This window comes from Physeter macrocephalus, chromosome 14 (assembly GCF_002837175.3).
Source record: "Physeter macrocephalus isolate SW-GA chromosome 14, ASM283717v5, whole genome shotgun sequence".
In the NCBI taxonomy this organism is placed as follows: domain Eukaryota; kingdom Metazoa; phylum Chordata; class Mammalia; order Artiodactyla; family Physeteridae; genus Physeter; species Physeter macrocephalus.
The window spans coordinates 21091335-21119286 of record NC_041227.1 but is presented as its reverse complement, the minus strand read 5'-3'; the positions used below and the strand labels follow the sequence as shown (position 1 = coordinate 21119286).

At 40.3% G+C, this 27952-nt stretch overlaps 1 protein-coding gene and 1 pseudogene across 4 annotated transcripts in view; both read right to left on the bottom strand.

Moving 5' to 3' along the window:
- Positions 1-12657: 12657 nt before the first annotated feature.
- On the bottom strand, positions 12658-13174 carry LOC102975772 (glucosamine-6-phosphate isomerase 1-like; annotated as a pseudogene).
- Positions 13175-18617: 5443 nt separating this feature from the next.
- RBL1 (RB transcriptional corepressor like 1) overlaps positions 18618-27952 on the bottom strand; it is an 81429-nt gene continuing 72094 nt past the window's right edge. For 2 of the 4 annotated variants that reach the window (XM_024128371.3, XM_024128373.3), the window contains 3 exons: positions 23784-23932; positions 21856-22020; positions 18620-20367 (listed from right to left, as the gene is read on the bottom strand). In XM_024128371.3, coding sequence (XP_023984139.1) covers positions 20197-20367; positions 21856-22020; positions 23784-23932 — 485 coding nt within the window. In that variant the 3' untranslated portion in view covers positions 18620-20196. Of the gene's footprint in view, positions 20368-21855; positions 22021-23783; positions 23933-27952 lie in introns of all 4 variants that reach the window. The other 2 variants (XM_024128375.3, XM_028498926.2) reach the window with 2 other exon arrangements.

The window sequence follows — 27952 nt, the reverse complement described above, 5'->3', positions numbered from 1 at the left end:
AGTTGATGAATCGTTTTAAACTCATTGCTAAGAGCCAATCTCAACACATATTTCAACTCATATTTTAGGAGCATTGGCTCCTAAATTCAAATGGTAGTTGCATCAGCCAGCCTGATTCCAACATAGATTTGCTTGGGAGCCCCTAAGATATGACAAAAGGTGAATTTGCCCTTGCTATGGTTAGCTCTCCTGAAATCATTAGGAGGAAAGCTTTTGATAGAAGCCAAAACTGTGGAACAGACTTTGGGTTTTGATGAGACTATTCAGCCATTTGATCAACCAACCCAAAAATGCACCCTATCTCTGCACTTTGTGAAAGGAAAATCAAAATGCAGTCAGTATCACTAGGAGAGCTCTCTAAAACGGAGCTGAGAGGCCACTGAGGAAGTGGGATTTTTGCATGTCTCAGCCCGGATGAAATCTGAACTTTGGCCACTTATTGTCTTAAAACAGTGATCCAGAACATCTGCACAATGTTCTAGAAACTCAAGACTTATGAGACCCTTACCCTAAATAACCTGTCACAGTCTATGATACTTACCAGACCATTACCCTAAGTAATTCATGAAAGCTGTCCCTTAAGGATGAATATTTCCTTTTTGCTTGAGAGCCAAACATAATTCTCACAACTTTAAAAACCTTGTAGCTTTTGCCCTGATTCTGTCTGTTCCCTGGAACACTCTTGGTTTTACCTGAATCTTAGGCATTGCAATTTTTACCAAATTGCAATGCCTAAGACCCCAAATAACACTCTTTGTACTGTGCAGCCTTGAAACTGATTATTGTTGGACATTACATGGTGTCAGAAGTGGGAGCCAAAGTGACTCGTTTCTACCCCGGAGCTGCTGCAGGCACAAGTAAGGCACCTACAGGAGTCCTTTGTACTCAGTCATCTCCTCAGTGGTCTTGGGTCTTAGGGGTAAGTCTTCTTGGTTCCGAACCTCCCAATATGGTTGAGGTTCTGAGCCTTTATTTGCATGTCCTCTATTGCTGGCTTTATCTGGGAAGGGAAAGGTTCATCTTGATGAGTACTCAGTTATGGGGAGTTGGGTTTCTACAGGCAGTGCCATCGTCCAGAACTCCAGATCAATTTATGTTTAAAACTTATGGGCCTTCCTCTTGTAAATTTCTTTCGCATTGGACTAAAATCACCCACAACAACTTGAAACTCTGTTGGTCCACTTGTGGCTCATTCAAAATCTCTAAATTAGTTTGTGTGCTCAATTGGAGAAAAGCTATAGAACAAGACAAAGAGAATGGGAAGCATATTTCAACTGGTATGTTGAGGCCTCCAACTGTAATAATGAATCCACTACTATTGCTTCCCCCAGAGAAACTAACTCTCAAAAAATTTCCAAACTAGAAAAATCCTCTGAGGCTTCTGAGAACTCTCTCTCTCCAAGTCTTTTTTCTGTCCCTCTGAATGTCCGCCATAATGCTCTCCTTTCTATCCATCTCTCTCTGAACTTCCTTTTTTATAACACTGAGGTTGATCCCCTGCAGAAGACCATCCATACTGCCCATCCTGTAATGGCAGCCCCTTTTAAAGCCAGGTCCAATGAGGATGGCACCAACACCATCACATATACCCCATGGACTAAGGCATGTAAATCCACCCTTCAAGCACTATTAATTGGACTTGCTAAAGGGAACCAACAACATTGCCTGGGCAAAACATAAACATTTTTTGACTTACATCTCAGTTAGAAATCTACCTAATATAAAGAAGCAAATTGAGGATAAAGTAGTTGGATGGGTGGATCCGCCTCTAATGTCATTTAAATTATACCTTATGAATCTTTGTGAAACTGGAAATGCAGTTCTAGAGACAGTTCATAGTTCACCCATTTCTTTTCATCATTTCCCACACCTCCCTTATTTATCTCAAAAAGCTTGTAACCTCTCTGGGAACTCTTATCTAGACCATCTCCAATTCCTAAAACCCGAAGGAAAAAAAAAAGAGAGAGAGAGAGAGAGAGCGTGAAAAGGGCTTTTAAAAACACAAGGTGTGGGGCTTCCCTGGTGGCGCAGTGGTTGAGAATCCGCCTGCCAATGCAGGGGACATGGGTTCGAGCCCTGGTCCGGGAAGATCCCACATGCCGCGGAGCAACTAAGCCCATGCGCCATAACTACTGAGCCTGTGCTCTAGAGCCCGTGAGGCACAACTACTGAGCCCATGTGCCTCAACTACGGAAGCCCACGCGCCTACAGCCAGTGCTCCACAACGAGAGAAGCCACCGCAACGAGAAGCCTGTGCACTGCAACGAAGAGTAGCTCCCACTCTCCGCAACTAGAGAAAGCCCGTGCGCTGCAACGAACAGCCAAAAATAAATAAATAAAATAAATAAGTTTATTAAAAAAAAAAAAAACAAAAAAAAAACAACCACAAGGTGCTATAGAAGCACCTTTGCCCAGAAATCTAGTTCAAGGAAAATTTTAAAACAAAAACTGTAAGGCCTCTGTTTGCATCTGTCTGTATGTTCATGTGTGTCTATATATAAATATGTTGTGGCTATGTGGTATTTTTTCTTTGGATGGTATTGCTAAAATTAATTGGTAAAAGAGTTATATGTAATTGGCTTAAAACAAACAAGCAGTATATAAATTAAGTATACTTGCAAAAATATAATAGAAACTAACTGAAATGTTTCTCAAGTTCACATGATCTGGGATGAATCTTTAGTAAATAAAAGCTAGTTTAAGTTTGTTGGTTAAATTAATACAGACATATCTTTAGCATTAGCAACATTAAGTATAACACTTTTATTCTACTGAGGTTTACTAAAAGTCAAATAAGCTCATGTTATCTCTGTTACAAAATTTGTCAGTCAGAAAAATAACTTAGGATGATGACTGATGTTGTCTAATTCCAGGCTGAGAGGTTTTCTATGAGAAAGCACATGCTTCTAGAAATTATAAAAAGTATTTATGTGTGCCAATCTACACAATGCCTATGTAAAAGACAGTTCATAATTGCTTACTTTTTAGTTCTCATTCATTTTCAAAGTAAAGGTTTCTAAGGATTTTTAAAAAAAATTCTAATATATGTGATTAAAGCTAAATAAATAGATAGACAAATAGATAAATAGAAACATCTCCATATGTGAGGAAAGTAGAATGTGTGTTTTCCGTAAAAGAAAGTTTATGAAAAAGGAATCTTTGGAAAGGACTTTTATGCAAGGTCAGTACTGGAAAAAATTGAAATGGATTTAATTAAGTGAATGAGTTTTAATATCCAAAGTAAACTGGTACAAAATTCAAATTTGTTTTTCTCTCTCTGTTAAAAGGACAAAGTATTTTTTTCTATTGGTCTGCTCTTCAAATAAGAGATTATGAAAGGTTTTTGTTTATCTTTAAGTAATCTGGTTTTCTCCCTCTGTTAAAAGGACAAACTTTTTTTGTTTTTGTTTTTTTTCCGTATCTGTCTGCTCTTGATAATAAGAGATGAAGAAGGTTTTTCTTTACCTTTAAGTAGTGTGCCTAGGAAAAAAACAAAGATACTGTGTCTTGTCAGAATAATCATCTGTCTTTATCAGATGATTACTTAAGTAATCCTAGTCCTCTCGATATTAAGTTTTGCTCAGAACTTCCATATTTGCCTATGAAGTCTTTAAGTGTTACTTTGGTTAAATGTATAACTAAGCATTGTTTCCCAGTGACCCATGATCCTATTTGACTAAGTGTTTTTGACAAACTTCCCCAAATTAAATTCTAAATGAGTTCTTTTTGACTTAGAACTAACTTAGAGATATATTTCACAGGGTCTCTGAAATATCTCAAAGGTTTGTTCTTTCTCCTTGTAAAGAAAGAGATATTAAACTAATTAGGTATATTTGATATTTTTAAATTATATGGGAAGCATTGTCAAATAAGAAGTAATGTTAATACTTCTTTGTTGTGTCTGTATAGGTATTTGTTATAAGTGTTCCAGAAATTGTGTGAAATTCCTGGAAGTCTGATATGTCTTGATAGAAAATGTTGGCTGTCATCAATCTGAGGCTAACACTAAAAGGACAGAGTACAAGGGAAATGCCCTAGCTGACTTTCATGCAAAGGCAGCAGCAACAGAATCTGTAAATATTGTGACATATGTAGATGAAGTCCATTCTGCTTCTACAGAAGAATTGACCCCTTATTCCAGACTTTTGCCATCCTGATAACTTGTAACATGGCAACAGACTGCTTCTGAATCAGCTAAATTAAGATGGGTAAACAATGGCTGTAAATTAAATTGACAGTGGGGGCCATGGGAAACCCAAGACAACTGCAGCTCCCTGGCAAACTCATTTTTTTAGTCTTTGCACTCCTTCACCTACCATAGTGCATTTACGATGACTAATCATTTAAGCTGCTGTGGCCCAAAGCACTGCCTTTGGTTTTGCTTAATCTCAGGTCCACTCCCTCAGGAAAAAATAGACTGGTGACTATGTCTATTGGAAACGACACCTTCACAAAGATGTCCTCCAATCTTGTTGGAGGGGACCTTTCCAGGTATTGTTAACTAAACTTGTGCTGCTAAACTTAAGGGCATTGACTCATGGATTCATGTTTCTCATTTAAAGGAGGCACCATGTCCTGCTTGGACTTCACAGCAGTCTAGAGACCTGAAACTGAAATTAACCAGACAAAGGCCAGGATAATGAAGCAGATGACATCTGTTGTAGACAGCTTTCCCAAGATTCAGGACCAGATGAATCATCTAATGTCATCCACTTAATGAGTCATATGAAAAAGCAAATAACTGCTATGAATGACCTAATACCAAGTCTTGGAGAAATACTAAAAGAAAAAATGATAGCTAGACATCTGGAGATGATTGGCCACTTCATTCTAACTAATGAAGATTTACGAACTTCTCTTATTTTGAATGCCACTGAGGACCTGCTTCCTAGATGATGCCTTGTTGCTCAAATATGGCCATAAACTTTCTAAAAGCGTACGTTTCACACAGCCACCTCTTTCCCTCCTCTGTGGGACATGACTCTCTGGGAATGAGGCTTCCCAGCACAGAGGAAGTCGAAGCCAATGACAGATAACCAAATGGTTGATCATTGATGCCTCCCAAAGAAAGATCTTGATCAAAAGGGGGAAACATGAAAGAAAAATAAATATGGAGTAGGTATTGCTAAGAGAGGTCTCTAAAATGGACCTGGGAGGCCATTGAGGAAATAGGACTTATGCATGTCTCAGCCTGGATGGAATCTGAACTTTTGACCACTTATTTTCTTAACACAGGCATCCAGAACATTTGCCAGAAACTCAAGATACTTATTGACCTTACCCTAAACAAACTAGTGACAGCCTATTCCTTAAGAACAGATGTTTCCTTATTTGTGTCAGAGTCAATCACAATTCTCACCAGACAACTGTAACAACCTTGTGGCTTTTGTCTTTATAAGCCTCTGACTCATTTCTTCTCCTGAGCACTCTTTTGGTCTTTACCCAAATCTGTGTCTCCTGAATTGCAATTCTTTTTTTTTTTTTTTTAATTTTTATTTATTTATTTATTTATTTTTGGCTGCATTGGGTCTTCGTTGCTGCGCGTGGGCTTTCTCTAGTTGCAGTGAGCGGGGGCTACTCTTCGTTGTGGTGCACGGGCTTCTCACTGCAGTGGTTTCTCTTGTTGCGGAGCACGGGCTCTAGGCGCACAGGCTTCAGTAGTTGTGGCTCATGGGCGCTAGAGCACAGGCTCAGTTGTGGTGCACGGGCTTAGTTGCTCCATGGCATGTGGGATCTTCCCAGACCAGGACTCGAACCCATGTCTCCTGCATCGGGAGGCGGATTCTTAACCACTGCACCACCAGGGAAATCCCCTGAATTGCAGTTCTTCTTAACACCCCAAACAAAGCTCTTTATTCTTTGCAGCCATGATACTGATTGTGGTTTGACAACTTCCAACTACGTGAGCCAAGAAACTTTCTTAGTTCTTAAGCCAGGTTGAGTTGGATTTTCTCTTTTGTGTGTGTGTTTTGTTTTTTTTTTTGCGGTACGCGGGCCTCTCACTGCTGTGGCCTCTCCCATTAGTTGTGGCGAGTGGGGGCTACTCTTCATTGTGGTGTGCGAGCTTCTCATTACAGTGGCTCCTCTTATTGTGGAGCATGGGCTTCAGTAGATGCAGCACGCGGGCTCAGTAGTTGTGGCGCATGGGCTCTAGAGTGCAGGCTCAGCAGTTGTGGCTCATGGGCTCTAGAGTGCAGGCTCAGTAGTTGTGGCGCATGGGCTTAGTCACTCCGCAGCATGTGGGATCTTCCCAGACCAGGGTTCTAACCCGTGTCCCCTGCATCAGCAGGCAGATTCTTAACCACTACACCACCAGGGAAGTCCCATGTGTGTGTGTTTTGAATTTTTGGATTTTTCTCTCATTTATAGCCGAAAGCATCCCTGATATACAACTTCAGCATCCAACAGGACTCTGTTTCAGCTATTCAGTGTTACCTGGCTGATTTTTAGCTTGTAGTGACACTTGTATCCAGTCCAGTCTAGTCAGGTCCTCAACACTCATTCCCTACAGTCCCTAGTGAATACCACTGCCTGTCAGCTAAGTTCACAAAGATCATTTTCTCTGAGAAAGTCACCGTGCCACTCACTGAGTGGATCCATGGTATTACGGACTGAATTGTGTACCCCCAAAATCACATGTTGAAGTCCTAGCCCCCAATGTGACTGTATTTGGAGACAGGGCCTTTAAGGAGGTAATTAAGATTAAATAAGGTCATACAAGTGGAGCCCTAATCCAATAGATAGGACTGGTGTCCTTATAAGAAAGGAGGAGATAGCAGAGATCTCTTTCCCTTTGTGCACACAGAGGAAAGGCCATGTGAGGACACAGCAAAAAGACAGCTGTCTGGAAGCCAGGAAGAGAGATCTTACCAGAAACTAATAAAACCATGCCCCATGGAGTTAACAGAAGCTGATAACTAATAGAAATTGTTTAACTTTTTACAGAACAACAGATAAGGGAACAGCTTGTTAAAACTTCCTTCATTGATTAATTTCACTTTCATTTTCTTTCTTTCTTTTTTCCTCTCTTTAATTGCACACCTTCCAAGCTTCACAAAGCCCAGTTGTTTTACAGGAAGTTGGAGTCAGCTCCTGCCCAGTGTGAGCCAGCTGGGGGTTGGTTGGGACCACCAGCCCTAAAACTGGGCCTGCACAGCTGTCCAGTGAAGGGCTTTTTGATGTTAGAGGGCTGGAAAACTCCACCCTCAGATCATGCTAAGCACCTCCATTTTGAATATGCAGAAGCATGTAACCCAGAAGCATCTGTGCAGAACACTGATTACCTCACCCTTTTCCCTACCTCAAGTCACCTTTCCCCATACCTAAGACTGTTACCAAAATGAACTTTGGTCCACCCACTTGCCACACAGCAAAACCAGTTTACTGACACACCCGGTTGTCATAAAGGAAAGTACAGCTTTTATTGCAGGTGCCAAACAAGGAGCGTGGGAGGCTCATGCTCAAAAGGCCCAAACTCTCCACTGATGGGTTTCAGAGAAGAGTTTTTTCTTTTTTCTTTTTCTTTTTTTTTTTTTTTGGTGGTACGCGGGCCTCTCACTGCCGCGGCCTCTCCCGTTGTGGTGCGCTCCGGACGCACAGGCCCAGCGGCCATGGCTCACAGGCCCAGCTGCTCCGCGGCACGTGGGATCCTCCCGGACCGGGGCACAAACCCGCGTCCCCTGCATCCGCAGGTGGACTCCCAACCACTGCGCCACCAGGGAAGCCCCAGAGAGAAGAGTTTTTAAAGGCAACTTTTGGGGCAGGGGCTTCAGGGTGCATAGCTTTCTTCTGATGGGTGGATGGTGAGGTAATGGGTGGTGTTCCAGGAATCTTGTGCTCTTCATGAAGTCACCATCCTTCACCTGGGTGGGGGCCTTAGTTCCTATAAAACAATTCAAGATATGTATCAGATTGTTATGAATATCTCTTGAAGAGGAACTAGGACTCTGTTTTATTGCTGCCTGTTGTCATTACTTTTCTTACTTAACTGCTTTTCCTTTGTTTTTGCATTCCCTCATTTCTCTAATTAGTACCTGCTTGAACCTGCCCTTTGGAACTCAGAGAAGGTCGAGGAGGCTGAAGCCTTTTTCCTACATATGAAAAGTGGGGGACATGGAAGGGCTTTTGTGCCCAGGAGGGCCCTGCAGTGTCCTGCTCAGTTTCAAGACCACCCTGCTTATCCAATAAATACTTCAATCCTCTTGCCTTCAGGGAGGTGGATCTGAGACTTGTTCTCCCATCTCCTTGCTTGGCTGCCTTGTGAATAAACTTCTTGGCTGTAAACCTTGGCATCTCAGTGTTTGGCTTGCTGCACATTGGGCAAATGGACCTGGTTCAGTAATGCTAACTGTGCTAGCACCTTGATCTTGGGCTCCTAGCCTCCAGAACTATGAGAAAATAAATTTCTGTTGTTTAAGCCACCCAGCCCATGGTGTATTGTTATGGCAGCCCTAGCAGACTGATACACACAGCCAACATGTTTGTACTATGTGACATCTACTCCTGAGTTGATGGCCTAAGGTTGGGCATTTTGACTTAGTGGTTCCAGTGTTTGGGCCCCAGGCTTCTGCTTATGACGACTATGGAGCTGGTTACAACCAGGAACCCCTGTGCTATTGGATATCATGCAAAATAAAGTCTCATATATACTTGTCTATTTTTCCACTCTAAGTGTGCTATCATTAACAAAGTAGATATTAATTCAAATGTTAAGGAAGGCTTTGATCTTTCTTTTTTTAAAAATATTTTGGCCGTACCACACAGCATGTGTGATCTTATTTTCCTGACCAGGGATCTAACCTGCGGCCCCTGCAGTGGAAGTGTGGAGTCTTAACCACTGGACTGCCAGGTAAGTCCCCTGATCTTTTAGAAAATATTCTTTCCTCAAAGTTAAATATCTTGTTACATAGTAATCCTTCTCATCTAAAAACGTGACCCTTATCTCAAGGAGAAGGTCTGAAGGCATTCTAGTGTTTGAGACTTGTTAATCACTGTGATTAACAAGGAAAATAGTTTCAGAATTTTTATAAAGGTGGGGTTTAAAGCCAGTAACCTGGGTGGGACTGGAGGGTTGTCTTTGGAGTTGCATTCGCATAACAAATATATTGTATTTCCCTATATCGTGAATACACATAGTGTTTAAGATGCTCTTATTTACATTGTTTATAAGACTGAGAAAACCTCAATTATCCCTACTAATGAGAAGTATAATTTACATGTGAGGTGGCTTCAAGGGAATTGAACTTTCCCCTATCTACTGTGCTCTGAGTATCTGGGAATAAGCTGGCAGTAGATTCTGAGAAGGAGAGCAGTGTTCCTTGGAGAAAAAGACCCTTTTCAGTGCGACCTTGACTCAATCTTCAGGACATTGGTGAAAGCTGGTGCTAAGGCTTCTAAGGTGGAAAGTTTAGGGAAGATGTATTAAAGGCAAGTAATCTAGGGCTCCCAGGAGGCATCTGGGAGAGAGGTTTTGGAAGAGGATTGAGTGAAGGGAGAAGATTGTTATTGGACCACATTAATAACCCTTCCCCCCACCCAATATTTGTTGTAAGCAACTTTTTGAAAGGAAATCTTTCAACAAGCTGAGTTTCCTCTGTGTGTGATGCAGGTGAGAAGATCTGCTCCAAAACAGAAACAAGAAATGAGAATGTTTCACATTTCAAAGGAAGAGAGAAGCTTAAGGAAGACAGCCCAGGACTTCCCAGAATACAGAGGATATAAATCTGTCACCTCAAGATTAATATCAAAAGATACAGTATAGCTTACAGATTAAAATTGAGCTGTAGTCCATCCAACGGTGAATGGATAAACAAAATGTGGTCTATACACACAATAGAATATTACTCATCCTTAAAAAGAAGGAAATTCTGACACATTCTACAACATGCATGAACCTTGAGGATATTATGCTAAGTGAAATAAGCCAGGCACAAAAGCAAAAATACTGTATGATTTCACTTAGATGAAGTATCTAAAGTAGTCAAAATAATAGAAACAGAACCTAGAATGGTGGTTGCCAGGGGCAGGGAGGGAGGGAGGGGAAAAAGAGAGTTGTTTAATGGGTATAGACTTTTAGTTTTGCAAGATTTTTGAAAAAGTTCTGGAGATTGGTTGCACAACAATGTGAATGTTAATGCCACTAAACTGTATACTTAAAATGATTAAATGGTAAGTTTTATGTTATACATATTTTACCACACAAAACCCCCCTAATTTCATTGAATTAAAAAAAAAAATTTGGGAACCAGAGTGCTTGGGTTTGACTCTTGAGACCTTGGGCAAGTTAACTTAAAATCCATGAGCTCTCATTTCCTCCTGTAAAGTTTTGTTACAGGGCTTTATGAGAATTGAGTTTGGCACATAGAAAATGCTTAATACATGTGAGATATAATTATGATAAAAAGCAACCCTGGGACTTCCCTGGTGGTGCAGTGGTTAGGACTCCGTGCTTCCACTGCAGGGGGCGCGGGTTTGACCCTTGGTCAGGGAATTAAGATCCCGCATGCCGCGCAGTGCGGCAAAACCGCCGCCCAAAACCAAGACAAACCACCCCCCAAAATAAAAACAGAAAGTGTCCCTAAACCTCTTTCTTTCTTTTTTTTTTTTTTTTTTGCAGTACGCGGGCCTCTCCCGTTGCGGAGCACAGGCTCCGGACGCACATGCTCAGCGGCCATGGTTCGCGGGCCCAGCCGCTCCGTGGCATGTGGGATCTTCCCGGACCGGGGTACGAACCCATGTCCCCTGCATCGGCAGGCGGACTCTCAACCACTGCGCCATCAGGGAAGCCCTAAGTCTCTTTCTTCAGTTCACGAATTTGACAAATGTCAAGCCCATACTTCCTTCAATGCATCATTCTGCACTCTGGGAAAACAACAGAAAAAATGTTCCACCTACATGGAGCTTAATTACTAGTGGTGGATTCAGATAATACATGAGTAGATTATAAATTCTGGGAAGAAAAATAAAACATGTTAAGAGTATAGGAAAGGCTGGGAAGTGCGGTGACCTGACACTTGAGCAGAACCCTAATGAAGTAAGGAGGCTGTGGGGTACTCCACTGTGTAATGAATATCTAGTATTTTAACAACCTTGTATCATAACGTTATACATTAAATAATGCCTAATTCTTAACTTTGCGAACATTAGACTCACTAAACAAAATTTATTCCAAATGCCAGTATCTGAAACAAATTCAGCAAAGAAATAAAAAAATTCCAAAACCTTTTAATCTTTCCTGTATTTTTTTTCTTGAAAATACTAGATTTAAAAGAAAATGTCACATTGTAAACAAGTCCAGTGATCCATTAGCTTAAAACAGAATGACAGCACAATCACATTATAAAACCTAAAAATGAAACGCTGGTACCAAACACAGCAGTTAAAGAGAGGCCTGAACCAGGCTCTGAAAGATCTTTCCCAGAAATAGAGGCAGCAGCAGCTTCAAAGAGGCACAAAATTTGGGAGGAGGAGGAGGCAGCATTCAAACCATCAAGACATAAGAGTACAAAAAAACCCCAGAGCAATAGACGCATCTTGTGAACAAGAGGTGAAGGATAAAAGGGCAAAAGCGTGCTTCCTGATGTTCTGGGAACATCAGACCACTCCACATGAACCCAGGTGGGTTAGAAGGGTAGTTTTTTAAGTGGGGAAAGGATATTAGTCAACTTTAGAAGCACTTGGTCTGTTTCTTGGCACTCAACTCTCAGGGACACAGGAAACACGTCACTCTAGTGTTGTTTCTAAACTCATAATTGAGCTGCTTGCCCTGACCCCCATCACCTTGGCTGAACATAACATTGAATCTTGGCCGTGTCTGTTGCTCCCGTGGACGTCCTACTTATGAATGAGTATGTATAAGAGAGGCGCCACAGTGAGACCTTGAACAAAACACAGGGCTCTCTTGGGAAAAGGGTTTCTGCCTTCCTCCTGGTGCTGAAGGGTCCCTGAGGGATAGGAGTTTGATGTGGCTGGGCCCCTTGAGGCTCCGAGTTCATCAGCAAAACTTTCTCTTTAGCCCCACCCACCCAAATCCTTCCCCAAGGAGGCCTCTGAGTTCATGGAAAGGCCAACTGAGAGAGCAGGAAAAAAACAGCTGGGGAGGGGCTTCCCTGGTGGCGCAGTGGTTGAGTCCGCCTGCTGATGCAGGGGACGCGGGTTCGTGCCCCAGTCCGGGAAGATCCCACATGCCTCGGAGTGGCTGGGCCCGCGAGCCATGGCCGCTGAGCCTGCGCGTCCGGAGCCTGTGCTCCGCAACAGGAGAGGCCACAACAGTGAGAGGCCCGCGTACTGCAAAAGAAAAAAAAAAAAAGTCTGCCTGCCAATGCAGGGGACACGGGTTCGAGCCCTGGTCCGGGAAGATCCCACATGCCATGGAGCAGCTAAGCCCATGCGCCACAACTACTGAGCCTGTGCTGTAGAGCCCACAAGCCACAGCTACTGAGCCCACGTGCCACAACTACTGAAGCCCGTGTGCCTAGAGCCCGTGCTCTGCAACAAAAGAAGCCACCGAAATGAGAAGCCTGTGCACCGCCATGAAGAGTAGCTCCTGCTTGCTGCAACTGGAGAAAGCCCGTGCACAGCAACAAAGACCCAACGCAGCCAAAAATAAACAAATAAATTTATTAAAAAAAAAAAAATATATATATATATATAAAAGAACCTAGCATTGGCCAGGATGGTGTCCATGGCCAGTGTCTTCACACGGGTCCTAGACAATAGACTGGAGCCCAACTTGTAAAAGGCAATGTGTCCACCAAGGCCGATGCCTCCCAACAAACAGCTCAGTCCCTCCCACAGCCTTGATCTTCTCTTCAAAGGCATAACACTCAGCCCGTAGGCCAGCTGCATTCCCATCCAGAATGTGGGTGTTTTCTGGGTGGATGTCAATGTGTTTGAAGAAGTAGTTCCACATGAAGGCGTGGTAGCTCTCTGGGTGGCCTCAAAGAAGGCCCACATACTCATCCATGTTGAAAGTCTTCACATATTTGAAGGACAGGTCTCCATTCTTATAGTACTCAATCAGCTTCTTGTAGCAGACAAGTGGGGTGCTCCCAGTGGGAAGACCCGGGGTGAAGTACTTGTCTGGCCCTTGGCTAAACTGGATGATGCAGTTCCTGATGTATTTGGCCACCCACTCACTGGCCTGAGAAGAGTGGTCCAGGATGGTAAGCTTCATCTTGTTGAGGACACCTCCTGCGGTGGCTGTAGAGACTGCGCTAATCTTTCCTTGTTTAATGATAACATAAATAATTTATGGGAACACAAGCATTAAAATTGTCAGAAAGGTAACATTTAGACATTGCAAATATGATATATTAAGTGACATATATGATCCATTTTTACCTTAAAAATACAATGATTTTTTCAATATGCATTGAAAAAAGTCTAGGAAGATTCACATCAAGAGGTGGCTACAGCACAGCCATTATGGAAACCAGTATGGAGGTTCCTTAAAAAACTAAAAATAGAGTTACCATATGATCCAGCAATCCCACTCCTGGGCATATATCCAGAAAAGATGAAAACTCTAATTCAAAAAGATACATGCACCCCAATGTTCATAGCAGCACTATTTACAATAGCCAAGACATGGAAGCAACCTAAGTGTCCATCAACAGATGAATGGATAAAGAAGATGTGGTATATATATACAATGAAATATTCCTCAGCCACAAAAAAGAATGAAACATTGCCTTTTGCAGCAACATGGATGGACCTAGAGATTACCATACTAAATGAAGTAAGTCAGACAGAGAAAGACAAATATCGTATCATTGATATGTGGAATCTAAAATAATGGTACAAATGAACATATTTACAAAACAAGAACAGAGTCACAGATGTAGAAAACAAACTTATTGTTACCAAAGGGAAAAGGGTAGGGCAGAGGTATAAATTGGGAGATTGGGATTGACATATACACACTACTATATATAAAATAACAAGGATTTACTGTACAGCACAGGGAACTATATTCAATATCTTGTAATAAACTATAATTGATAAGAATCTGAAAAAAATATATGACCGAATCACTTTACTGTTCCTGGAACTAACACAGTATTCTAAGTTAACTATATTTTAATTTAAAAAAAAGGGGGGGCTGCAATGTGGAGCAAAGGGACCTCTTACACACTGCTGGTGGGAATGCAAAATGATCCACTTTGAAGAAAGACATGGACATCTTACAAAGTTAAACACGTACTTACCATTTGGCCCAGCAGTGCAACTCATAAAGGAATAACAGAGAAATAAAATTAAATTTTCAAAGACTTTCATACATATGTTTATAATTATTAATAGCCTCAAACTGGAAACAACCCAAATGTCCATCAACTGGTAATGAGATAAAACAAATTGAGTATAACCAAGGTATGGAAAATTGCTCAGCAATAAAAAGAAACATTTATACATACCACATGAATGAATTTCGGAAACATTATACTAAGTGACAGAACTCAAATACAAAAGATTACATTCTGTGCATACATATATTTATATGAAATTCTAGAAAAGGCAAACCTATGGTGACAAAAAGCAGACCAACAATTGCCTGGGTAAGTGGTGGGGAGGATATGGGGACGGCGGGGAATATTAGAGGGAAAAAGAAAACTTTTTAAAGTGATGGAAATGTTCTATATACGCATACCTCAGAGATATTGCAGGTTCAGTTGTAGACCACTGTAATAAAGCAAACATTGCAAAAAAGTGAGCCACACAAATTCTTTTGGCTTCCCAGTACATACAAAAGTCAGTTGTTTTTACACTATGCAGTGGTCTATTAAGTGTGCAATAGCATTGTCTAAAACAACAGTGTACTTTAATTAAAAAATACTTTATTGCCAAAAAATGCTAGCCATCATCCAAGCCTTCAGCGAGTTGTAATCTTTTGCTGGTGGAGGGTCCTGCCTCGATGTTCATGGCTGCGGACTGAGCAGGGTGGTGGTTGCTGAAGGTTGGGGTGGCTGTGGCGATGTCTTTAAGACAACAATAAAGTTTGCCACATCGATTGACTCCTCCTTTCACTTGAACACTTAGAGGCCATTTAGACTTATTACTTGGCCTATTTCAATATTGTTGTGTCTCGGGGAATAGGGAGGACTAACGAGAGGGAGAGAGACTGGGGAATGGCAGGTCAGTGGAGCAGTGAGAACACACACAACATTGCCATCTTACATGGGTGTAGCTCATGGCACCCCAAAACAATGATAATATCATACGTCAAAGATCACTGATCACAGATTACCATAAATATAATAATAATGAAAAATTTGCAATATTGTGAGAATTACCAAAATGTGACAGAGACATGAGGTGAGCAAATACTGTTGGAAAAAATGGCGCCAATGGACTTGCTTAATGCAGAGTTGCCACAAACGTTCAATTTGGTAAAAAAAAACGCAGTATCTGTGAATCACAATAAGGCAAAGCACAATAAAATGAGGATTGTAGTGGTAGTTATACAATCATATATAATTATGATTATACAAACTATATACTTCGAGTGGGTACATTTTATTCTATGTAAATTATACCTCAGTGAAGCTGGAAGAAATTCATAATATAAAACTCAAGATTTACACAATTTTCTTCATGTGAAAAAATAAGAAAAATTTTTAAAAATTTGAACAGGTGACCTCTGGTTGGTGGAAATATAGTTTTTATTTTTTGCTTACATATATTGAATGTTATACAATGAATGTTATTTTCCATAATTAATCAATTATTTCTTGAAGTGATGATGACCTAACTGAAGTAAGTAAATAAGCCCAACTTGGTTTGGTGAGACAGCGTCAGGGTGGATGTTTGAACCTGGATCTCTATACTCTTGCCCATTATACAGGTACATCCCAAGCTTCCCGGATAAGAATAATAGCCTGGGATGCTTAACAAAACTGTTTGTATTCTACCCTTTTAAATCTGCATAGTTAATAAGCCCTCAAAGGTGATTCTTACCACGGGGAAATTTGATGGAATCATTGCCTACATGCGGAATCTGAAACCTCAGGAACATTTTCTTTTATATTAAGGGTCTGTCATCGATGCCAAATAATCCCACATGTGTATTAGTTACCCCACCTGGAATCTATTACCATTAATCTTTCCTGGAAAGTCCTCTTCCTTATGAAGCTATCCCTAACTGGAACCCCATACCTGCCCAGAGTTGGGTGACCCTTGGTGGTTCCTTTTCTATCCCCATTACCAGTACAGTAAAGCATATAGCTCTTCTTGCCCAGGTGTTTACTTAATTGGCACGACTGACACTGGGGCTGGATAAATTCTTTGCTGTGGGGGCTGTCCAGTGCACTGTAGGATGTTTAGCAGCATCTCTGGCTTCTACCCTTAGATACCAGTAGCACCAACCTCCCATGCCCAGTTGTGACAACCAAAAATGCAAAAATGTCTCCAGTCATTGTCAAATGTCCCTGAAGGTGGCAAAATTAACCAAGTTAAGAACCATTAACTTGTCTCCCGTGTCAGTCTAAACATCTTCTAATCAATCCTCTGCATAGATTCCAGATTTCTAAAACGTGCAGTTCAAAGCATAGTCCTTAGCCCAGCAGCACTGGTGTTAGGTATAAGAGTTTGTTAGAAAAGCAACATCTCAGGCCCAACCCCAGGCTCTGCATTTTTAACAAGATTAACAATCCCTGGTGATTCCTATGCTCTTAAAGTTTGAGAAGAACTGCCAGAAAGTCTCTAACTTGCCTGAGGGTTAATATCACTTGGAACAGAGGTTAACAAAATTCCTAAGTCCTTCTCCTGGAGATTTCATTCCATTGGTCAAGGGTGGGGCCTTGGAGCCTGCATTGTAAACATGTATCTCAGGTAATCCTTATCTTTGGGCAAGTTAAGGAACTGCCAAAATAAACAACAGGGAATTCTCCGGTGGTCCAGTGGTTAGGACTGGGTGCTTTCTCTGCTGGGCCTGGGTTCAATCCCTGGCTGGGGAACTAAGATTCTGCAGGCCATGCAGCTTGGCCACAAAAAAAAAAAAAAAAAAATTCAGATTTTGTCATTATCCACATAAAATTAAAACATCTTTTGTGGCTCCCCATGACCTGGAGCAGTGGTTCTCAACCTTAGGTACTCACCTAGGGAGTACTTAAAAATCCTGATACTAGGTTGTTCCCCAAACCAATTAAATCAGAAATCTCTGGGGGAGAAACCCATTCACTGATGTGTTTTCAAACTCCCCAGTTGCCGCCAGCGTTGAGAACCACTGGAAATGACCAAGCCTGAGCTCCTTAGCCTGGCTTAAAGCCCAACTAGAAAGGTCCCTTTCTAGCTCTGCTTTGCACTGCACTTTTATATATATATACACTTTACTCCCACCTCACTAAACTATCTGAAATTCTTACACCTATAGTACTTTCAAGTCTCTGGGCCTTTCTACTGGTTATGCTGTCTTTTACTGCCCTGGCAAGCAGTTATTCATCCCTAACGACTAAATTACCACTTAGCCCCCACTTTAGAGTTAATTAATTAATTAATTAATTAATTAAGGCTGTGCCGTGCGCGCAGCACACGGGATCTTAGTTCCCCGACCAGGGATCGAACCCGTGCCCCCTGCGGTGGAAGTGTGGAGTCCGAACCACTGGACCGCCAGGGAAGTCCCTAGAAGTGATTTTAGATTTCCCTGACAAAGTCGTTCAGGCAGAGTGAATCATTCCCTTCTCTGTGCTAACACCCATCTGTCTTTGTGTAGACTTGTATTATTATATTTATCCCAGTACATTAATAGGCTACATATATTATATCTGGAGGACAGGAACTATGCCTGGTTCACCTTTATATCCCTAGCACCTAGCAAAGGGCCAGGCACACAGTAAACAGCCAATAATGTCTGTTGACTTAGTGAAAGTACTGTAAGGAACACAATAAAAACAAGCGGGAATATTACCTTCTTTAAAAAAATTTTTTTTTGATTTAACATAATCTAACCACATAAAAATCTTAATTAGAAAAGAACTTTTATTGGGAGGGAGACGCAAGAGGGAGGAGATATGGGGATATATGTATATGTATAGCTGATTCACTTTGTTATACAGCAGAAACTAACACACCATTGAGAAGCAATTTTACTCCAATAAAGATGTTAAAAAAAAACTTTTAAGCTGTGATCCTCAAATGAAGAAATACACCTGAAAGCACTCCTAAGAGAGAAGCCTTTTCCTTGATTCAGAATCATAATTTGGTCCATTCCAAGGCTTTGAAATAATTCTCTTTTTTTATATGTGTCTAAGGCATTTTTTTCAATTGAGGTGAAATTCACCTAACATAAAATTAACTATTTTAAAGTGTAAAATTTAGTGTCATTTAATAAATTTACAATGTTATGCAATCACCACCTATATCAAGTTCCAAAATTATTTTCATCACCTCAAAAGAAAACCCTATACTCATCAAGCAGTCATTCACTCCCCATTCTCTTCTTAGCTCCTAGAAAGCACCAGGAACATTAACTTTTAAGTTACACTAAGATATTTAAAAGATATAAAGCAGATAGTTAGAGATACAGATTCTAAATGGTTGCACAATTGCATCTCGTCACACAGAAGAGCTCAAGTGCAGTTTTTTCAATAATCTCAAAAAACTCCATTATTTTATTAACCATTTTACGTACATTGATATTCAGTCTTGAAAACTGATAAAAACACATCCAGAGTTTCTTACAAAGACAACGTACAAATGCTCATTTACATTCTGCACATTAATAACGATGATGAAAATGACACAATAGTTATAGCTACATAAAAATATATACAAGGATTCAAACAGACGATGTTATTTGGCTTATAACATGTGTAGATACTACACAAAAAAATGAGGATGTAATTTTCAGAAAAGTAAAATGTGACCAAAATCACTTTTCGTCTTAAAATTTTAAAATAAAATTCCTAACAATCGTAATTACTAGTTCATACTCAAATCTCAGACTAATTCAAATTAGCCACGGTTAGACATAGGTTAAGTTAAATATTTGTTAAATATTTTGCATTAAAAAAATAAGGTTTGTGGTTTAAAAAACATACATTTGATAACATTTTCTCAAAATTAATTAAGAATGGCTTATCCATGTCCTTCCAGATTCTGGAAACATACTAGAAAAAGTGAATACCGAACAGCCGACTCTTTGGAAAGTTGCACCCCAAGCCCCGGAAAACACCCTTAAGGCGCCCAGTGATCAAACCCTAATGGGAAACTCATAATGCACCGATGATATGGAGAACAAAGAGGGGGAAGTAATATGGCATGAGGCGACATTAATGTGGTTTTGAAAAAGGTTTCAACTATTCTTAGGGAATCAATTAGACATTGAGAATGACCAATCTCATGATGACCTCAAAAACAGTATCCCACATATTATCATGGTGCTACCTCACTAGTAGGAATATGGTTTCTAACAACTCTGTTCTGTATTTTACTCTACTGGTTCGAGAAGCAGCTTCCTATTTTGAGAATTATATGACATAATATAATCATACATAACTAAGTTAATGGTTTGGAAAACAAAATGATAGTAGTTTTAAAAAGGAGCAAGTATCTCTTTTATCAAGTTGTGACAGCAGGCTAAGAGGGCTTAGGGCTGGAAAGCAAGGAGTGGGGGTAGTGCAGGGGTTCAGGTACGAATCTGCTTCTGCTCAAGGAGAGGAAGGGCACGAGAAGTGTCTGGACAACCCAGAATGGTCTTGGCACCTGGATGTGGAGCTACCACACTGGGTCAGAGACAGGCTGGGCATCATCCTCTGGCCCAGATGCCATGGAACCCAACTCCCTACTCAATACTAAATTAGGAGCACAAACCTCTCAAACGACACTTACCAAAAACAGATTATTCACCCTCATCTTACAAAGCCCAGAAGAAGAAGACATTTAATTATTTTAAAAAGTGAGCCAAAAAATTATGAGGTTTCTCCTTACTTCACCTGAAAAACCCAGGGAACAAATATTTTAACAATTCTATGACTATTAATATGTTTAAAAGGCACTTAAAACATTCCTTTACAATCCAACTCAAAATACATCTGTCAACTACATTTTGGATAAATGTAAAAAAAAAACCCAACTTTGGTGTAACTTTTCTTGTAACTCAGTGATATTTACTACCTACAGGGCTGAATGTTTTGAAAGATAGAGCCCCAACTTTCTGCAAAACAACCTGAAAGTGCTTTTATCATAGAAATGGGAAGGGCACTAATGATTTGCTCTTTCACTGACAACATCCTGTAGTCGTTTAAGTAAAACGTCATCATTTTCTTGACAGAGGCGTTTGGCAGGTGATTCTGCATCACCGTCGATGGCTATTGCTCGCTTCTTGGTTCTCTGCTCACCTTGCCTTATCATGTTGTTGATATCTTTCAAACTCTGTGCAAAAATAGAGGACATGTGTCAGTAAAAGGGGAAAAGGGAGAAACAGCAGCCAAGAACTAAGCTAACTGCTTTTTCCTGCCCTTTATCCTCTATCCAAAGCTAAACACTGGGGTAGAGATTATTTTTTGAATCTAGGCCAACATAATAAGGGTGATTAGAACTAATCTTTTCAGGTGATTTTAAAAATTGGATTTACCTTATAGCAGTAGTTTTCAAAATGTGGACATAAGACCAGAAGCAGCAGAAGCATTTGGAAACTTATCAGGAATGCAAATTCTCAAGCCTCGTCCTACCCCTACTGAATCAGACATTCTGGGGGTTGGGCCCAGCAATCTATATTTTATCAGGTCTTCCAGGTGGTTCTGATACTCCCTAAAGTTTGAGATCCTCCTCCTGAAGCAATTCTTTTCAAACTTTAATGTGCTTACTAATCATCTGGGGAATCTTGTTACTATGCAGATTCAAATTCAGTTGGGCTGGTGTGAGGCCTGAGAGTCTGCGTTTCTAACAGGCTCCCGGGTGATGCTGATGTTGCTGGTCTGTAAGGCAGCCTTAGAGAAGTTGCTCCTGAAAGCTGTGCATCACAACAGTCTAGGGGACCTGCCTGCCAGAGCTCTGTGATACAGGAAGTCTATGGGACAGGTATCTGTGTTCAACAAGCTCCCCAGATTCTGACCTATGACTGTGAAATCACTGCCTTACAATTCAATTGGTCCCATTTCTGATTTTATGCAAGAATTTCTTCTAAAAGTCCTCATATGAAATCAACTTCTATAAAGAAGAAATGCAAGCCTGTGCAGTATATCTCAGTCAACTTTGTTTGCTAAGCATAGCAGGAACTTAATAGATGTCTGTGGAACTAAATGAGAAACTAATGAGTTAAGGAGCTGCCATGTATTTGGACTGAGTTACAATCTGTCCCACTACAGTTTCTTCCAGTTAGCAGTGATTCTGGCTTCTGGAGACATACTGAGCGTATCTACTTGATAGCCCTTGAATTATCTGAAAACAGCAATCATGTCCCTATCACATCTTCATCATTGTATGGGAATAAAGATGGAGATAACCATAGAACTGTCTGTGTAAGAAGAGGCCTCTGTTTTCAGACCTTTCACTATCCTGGTTGCCATCCACCAAATGAACTTTCACTTCCAAGGCCTTTCTTTACACATAGCGTTCCCCATGTCTGACCATTTGCAGGTGTTGCCTTACTGGTCCTTCTCAAGATCGTGCTTGAGCAGGGACACACTGCGCTCTTGGAGTAAACTCCCCCGATACCACGTCAATCGTAAAGGATTAAACTACCTCAACTGAATACACTGCTCTTGATCACAGGAAACTTGCCATAGTAACGGTTCATATTTATTAGCAGTAACTTTGCAAAAAAAGGGGTAAGGTTAAAGATTACTAATTGGAAATCTGAAATCCAGTATTTAACACATGTACATCATTGTTTTGGAGTAAAGTTTGTGTGCAACTTACCTTAGAAGGGCTGCCGTTGAACTTATAGAGCAGAGCACTCCTTGGTGTAAGGCCTGACCCATTCTTGTGTGGGGACACATAAATGGAGTGCTGCTGGGAAATGCGGCGTGGGGAGCCTGGCTGTTGCTTAATATGTGGAAAAGGAGAGAGTGGTGGAGCTTCCATCTGAAATAATACAAAAGTAAAGTTTTTATAAGATAAAAGGTTTTCTTTCTTTTTTTTGAATCCCACCATTTTTATTCTGCACTATCCACCCTGCCCCACCCCAGCCCCAAGCCAGGTGAAGGGTCAACATGGAACTTTTTTTTCTTTGCCATGTTTTTATTCTTTTTAAAAATTAATTAATTAATTAATTAATTAATTAATTTTTGGCTGCGTTGGGTCTTCGTTGCTGCACACGGGCTTTCTCTAGTTGCGGCGAGCGGGGGCTACTCTTCGTTGCAGTGCGCGGGCTTCTCATTGCAGTGGCTTCTCTTGTTGAGGAGCACGGGCTCTAGGCACATGGGCTTCAGTAGTTGCGGCTGGCGGGCTCTAGAGCGCAGGCTCAGTAGTTGTGGCACGTGGGCTTAGTTGCTCCACGGCATGTGGGATCTTCCCGGATCAGGGCTCGAACTTGTGTCTCCTACATTGGCAGGCGGATTCTTAACCACTGTACCACCAGGGAAGCCCTGTTTTTATTCTTATTGCTATCTCCTAGTTAGGAGTCAGTTATACTGTAAGAGGTTATTTATGGCTGAAGAAAATCAAAAATTGGTTCATTAACCCTTGTTTTTCAACAATTACTAATAGATAAACTAAAATTTATTTTCCTGGATCTTTCAGGGAATTCTGAAGAATTCTGAGCAAGACACCAGAAGCAGTAATCCAGGAGCATAGGAACCTTATGTCAATGCTCAGAAAGTGGAGCAAAGAGTAATCTATGTCCTAACACTTGCAATAAGAATCTCTCTCCACACGCACATACCCACAACCAAATTAGCAGCACAGAGAATAAAAGAGAGGCAGAGCATTCTGTGGGCCAGCAGGATGAGTCCAATATGGAACAATAAATCTCTTAATGAAATGGTTAAGACTTTATACTGAAATGCCAAAGATTTAGAGATGAAGTGAGAAGGGACTGTACTTTTAATAATCTATACAATGTTTCTATTCCAAGAATAAATGGAGATGACTCCTTAATTAATATTTCATTCATCATCTTCACTTGAAGCTAGGAAAACTAGTTTTTTAAAAAAATTGGCTGATAATAGTTATATTCACAGTATAGCACATGGTGGGGGTGGTGGAACTGAGGGAACAGAATGAGTAGACATGGCTTCTGAGGATAATCATAGACCATATTCCTTGAAAGGGACAAAGACAGAAATATAGAGAGATACATAGACACATATATGGCTACTTCCTGGATGCAGCTTCTACTAGGTCCCTCTTTCTTATAACTGAAGTCTGGTCTCCTGTGAACCAACTTCAGCTTATACACTGATAATACTTTCAAAGGCCTGCTGGTACTGTCAAATCTAGAGTCTGCATAAAAATTTCTTAGTGTTGCTTCTATTATTGATTCAAGCCTATTTATTTCCTTTTCTTTTTATCTTGAGAAAAACACTTATCTCAGAGATATAACAATAGGAATCAAAAACAAAGGAAAAAGCCATCAGAATTGTTTTCATTTTTCCATGTTCCCATCTAGTCCTTGCCCATATGCATCCATAATTTCTAACAACATAATCACAGTGTGGATAAAATTTCCATGATTTCCTCTGGTCTCTGTTGTATCACAGCCTGAATCACTCTAATTACTAGTATGTTTTCTCCTATAAGATGTATCAGTAAGGCTTTAGCTTTAAAACACTTATTTAGCAAAATAAACTCATAGTAATCCAATTATGAGTACAGATATTAATAAAGTAGTAAAATATAAAACATACCACATGGTCCTGATTTGACAAGTCGTATTTCAATGCAAATGACTTCACTCTTCCTACATATATTGTATTGTAAAATCTGATAAGATCACCTCTTTCCTCTTTCACTGGTCCACTGGAACAGTCAGGTGTTTTTGTAGCATCTTCCAAGTCTGTTAAAAGAATTCAGTGTTGTACAATGGAATATTACTCAGCCATAAAAAGGAATGAAACCAAGTCATTTGTAGTGAAGTGGATGGACCTAAAGTCTGTCATACAGAATGAAGTCAGAAAAAGAAAAACAAATACTTTATATTAACGCATATTTATGGAATCTAGAAAAATGGTACTGATGAACCTCATGGCAGGGCAGGAATAAAGATGCAAATGTAGATAACAGACTTGAGGACACAGTGGGGGAAGGGGAGGCTGGGACGAAGTGAGGGTAGCATTGACATATATACACTACTAAGTGTAAATCAGATAGCTGCATATAGCACAGGGAGATCAGCTCGGTGCTTTGTGATGACCTAGAGGGGTGGGGTGGGGAGGCTTAAGAGGGCGGGGATATGTGTATGTGTATACATACAGCTGATTCACTTTGTTGTACAGTAGGAACTAACACAACATTGTAAAGCAATTATAATCCAACACAGATGTAAAAAAAAAAAAAAAAAAAAAGAATTCAGTGTTGTGATCGGTGTACCTTAATCTATAAGTTGGCAATTTGAATCACAACTCTCTCTACAATATAAAAGGAAAAAAAAATCAAATAAACCCAAATCTTTATGTAAGACAATTAATGTTTTTAGAAAAGGTTCAGAAAACCATCTATATTATGGATAAATTAAATTAGAATCACAGAAATGCAAACATGTAAACTTAAGCTGGTACTCTATTCTTTAGATATCACTTCAGCAAGAATGTTTTCACAACCCTACCTTTTGAGCTCACTGTCACTGGTGTCTCTTAGAGGGGCACCAGCCCTGGGTTGAAGTTTACCTAAACTGAGCTTCAGAATATGGGTAGCAGTGGCAAACCCTGAGTTTCAGATAACAAAAGGGCCTGCAGATATTCATATTGACTCTTTGAAAAAGGTGGGAAGACTTTAAAAGGTAAAGTGTATCCTCACAATTTAAGGAAGAAGCAAGGTGAATTGCTTATGTTTATTTTCCTGCAAATACATGGCAAGTGACAGGTGTTCAAAAAAAGTCTTATTTTCCCATGCACAACAGGAACCTTAGTGCTGTCTATAACTGGCGTTCTCAGTTGTAAAATGATAGCTTGCCCCAAGGTGCTTTCCTGTTTATTAATGTAATTCTGGAGTAGCTTGTGACACCAGGCAGAACTTTATCCTATTCTTTTTTGGGAAAGAGTATTACAAACCATCTTCTCCTTGTACCTACAAGAATCATCTATGCACAGGAGCTAAGAAAACTACCAGTGATTAAAATGAATTCTACACGTGAAAAAACTTTCTCATTCTCAATACTGAAAATATGGGTAGGAACATGCTTCCACCTTTGGGAAACCAGGAAACTCAAACATGGTCCAAGGGCCAGGCAGCCACAGGGAACCTCCATAGGGATCTCCATTTGGATGTCTTTTTTACTCTTGCTATTTTTGCAGCATCTTAATAGGGCAGAAAAAAGCTATGTGATCAAATAAGTTGAAAAAATGTTGCATAGTAGTATATCCTCCTCTTAGGAATTCAGAATACATGTTAGTATATTAAAGGTTCTGAGAACTTTTGCAATTAGAAAAAAACACATGTTCACTTTAATTCCATACTTCTCAAATTTTCTACGCACAGTCACCCTTCCCCATAACAGTTACTACCATCCTGGGGGACACCGTCCCAAGGCAGTAAACAATGGCTTAATAACAGCTGTTGTAGGTTATTCTTGTTATACAGATGAATTAAAATTATTATATGTCCTCCTTGGATTAGAAATTTCTGGAGGCAGTTACTTCTTCATGTTTCTGTGTTATTCCATTTCCAGTTGTTAATAGTTACATAAGGTAAGGAGCTATACTTAATTTGAAGGAACCAAACATTTAAAACTCTCTGGGACCTTGGATTCTAACTAAACATGATTTTATTTAGCTATTTTCATTTAGCTGTTTAGTATTTTTTCATTTCAAAACAGAAAACAAGATGTCAGTTGTCCTTTAAGCAGGAAAAAGATCTCTACCTTCCCACCTCTTTAAGGACTTTAGCACTCAGAAATCAAAGCCTCAGTAGGCCTGGTGACCATCTTACCACATATACATTAGGAGGTGGAACTTATGAAAGACTGGGAAAGAGAATGAGATCTCCCTGCCTCGTGCTATAATTGTTTCAAATCTGTTTCCCCTCAGAGGGCAGGAGGGACCTCTGCCTAACATAATTTGAGGCACATGGTATACATTAGATATACATTCATGAAACGAATCAATGAACTATTATGGTTTCATAATTTTCCCTACTGTTCCCATGAATAAGAGGAATGTCTTTTTTGGATTATCATACAACACTGTCAAGCAATTAAAATGTGGTCTTATATCAACTACAAGTGAATGAGACTAGCCCTTAGAAAAAAGGAGATATTATCTGCAGAGCTCCAGAGAGACATGCTGAAATTTTTAGCCTGGATCTCTGGCTTCAGTATTTTCCAAGGATCTGAAGTGAAAGTGGGAAGGGAGAAGGGAAATTACCCCAGGGCTGCATGTGGCCAACAACTGCAACCATAATACATGCTTAATTTTATATCCCAGGACAATATAAATGCATTCAGGGGAAAAGACATTGAGGGCACAGTCGATACCCATTTCTCAGGGGAACTGGTTTCAGAGGATGGGCACACCCAAATTGTTTGGGGTGCACAAATTAATGAAACCCCCATCTATCACCCCCAGAGGAGCTGCTCAAGTGACTGACGCTGGTTTCTTTGTATACCGTCATTAGTCTTCAGTCTGAGAAGAGGCATAAATAGTGATTCTTACCACTTAAAAATGGAGAAAGAAGCAAAATTATTTTAAGATGAAAGTAAGAAAGAAGATCACAATTTATTTATAAATCCAAGGGTCAGGTTGAGATATGATGGGCTTGATCAGCACAGCAGCACTTCCCTGGAGTAAGCATTTAGTATTTGTTTTCTATTTCTCCTACCACGTCCTTCCTTACCGTTTTTGCTCCTCACCGTTAACAGTGTGCAGTAAATATTTCAGACTGGCTTTCTGATTGAGAGGGCAGTGCCATTTAGCTCCAGTTATGCAAAAGCCACTGACCACAGACCAATTTAAAACTACTACAGTGGTTTTAGACCCTTTTGGCAGTTTCTCATGAGCTCTAAAGGGCATCATCATAATCTAAAACCAAGTAAATCTTGTTTAAACAGTCTAGAAAGAAAATGTGCTCCATCCACATCTTGGTTGTCTATCTGGGGACCATAAAATAGTTTTAATGCGAATAAAGTCACTTAATTATCAATTTGCAGGTATCAATTTTATACATCTCACATGGAAACAGAATTTTTGTCCCTTGAGAGGATTTGCTTTAACTGTTTTTGTGTGTGTGACCTAGTTTTCAACATTTAAAGGATTTTATGTAAGGAATATGGCCTTAGAAAAATTAGCTTAGAAAAAAAGACATTTAAAGAGCCATATACTCATGAATAAAATACAATAAATTTTATATTGCTTATAAACAAAATAATAAATAATAACTACTACTTACTGAGGCCTTACTATGAGCAGGCCTTGTATTAAACACCACACACGCATCATTTTTTTTTAAATTCTCAAAACAAGCCTCTGAAGAAGTACTGTAAAGTTTTCAATTTACTATCATACACTTGGGTATTATGTTTGTGTTACTTAGATTAAGCTATAATCTGGGTCTCTCAAATGTTCTAATCAAGAATGCCAGTCTGGGGACTTCCCTGGTGGTCCAGTGGTTAAGACTCCGTGCTCCCGATACAGGGGGCCTGGGTTTGATCCCTGGTCAGGGAACTAGATTCCCCATGCTGCAACTAAAAAAGATCCCACATGCTGCAACGAAGATCCTCTGTGCTGAAACTAAGACCCAGCGTGGCGAAGTAAATAAATATTTAAAAAAAGAGGGCTTCCCTGGTGGCGCAGTGGTTGAGAATCCGCCTGCCGATGCAGGGGACATGGGTTCATGCCCTGGTACGGGAAGATCCCACGTGCCG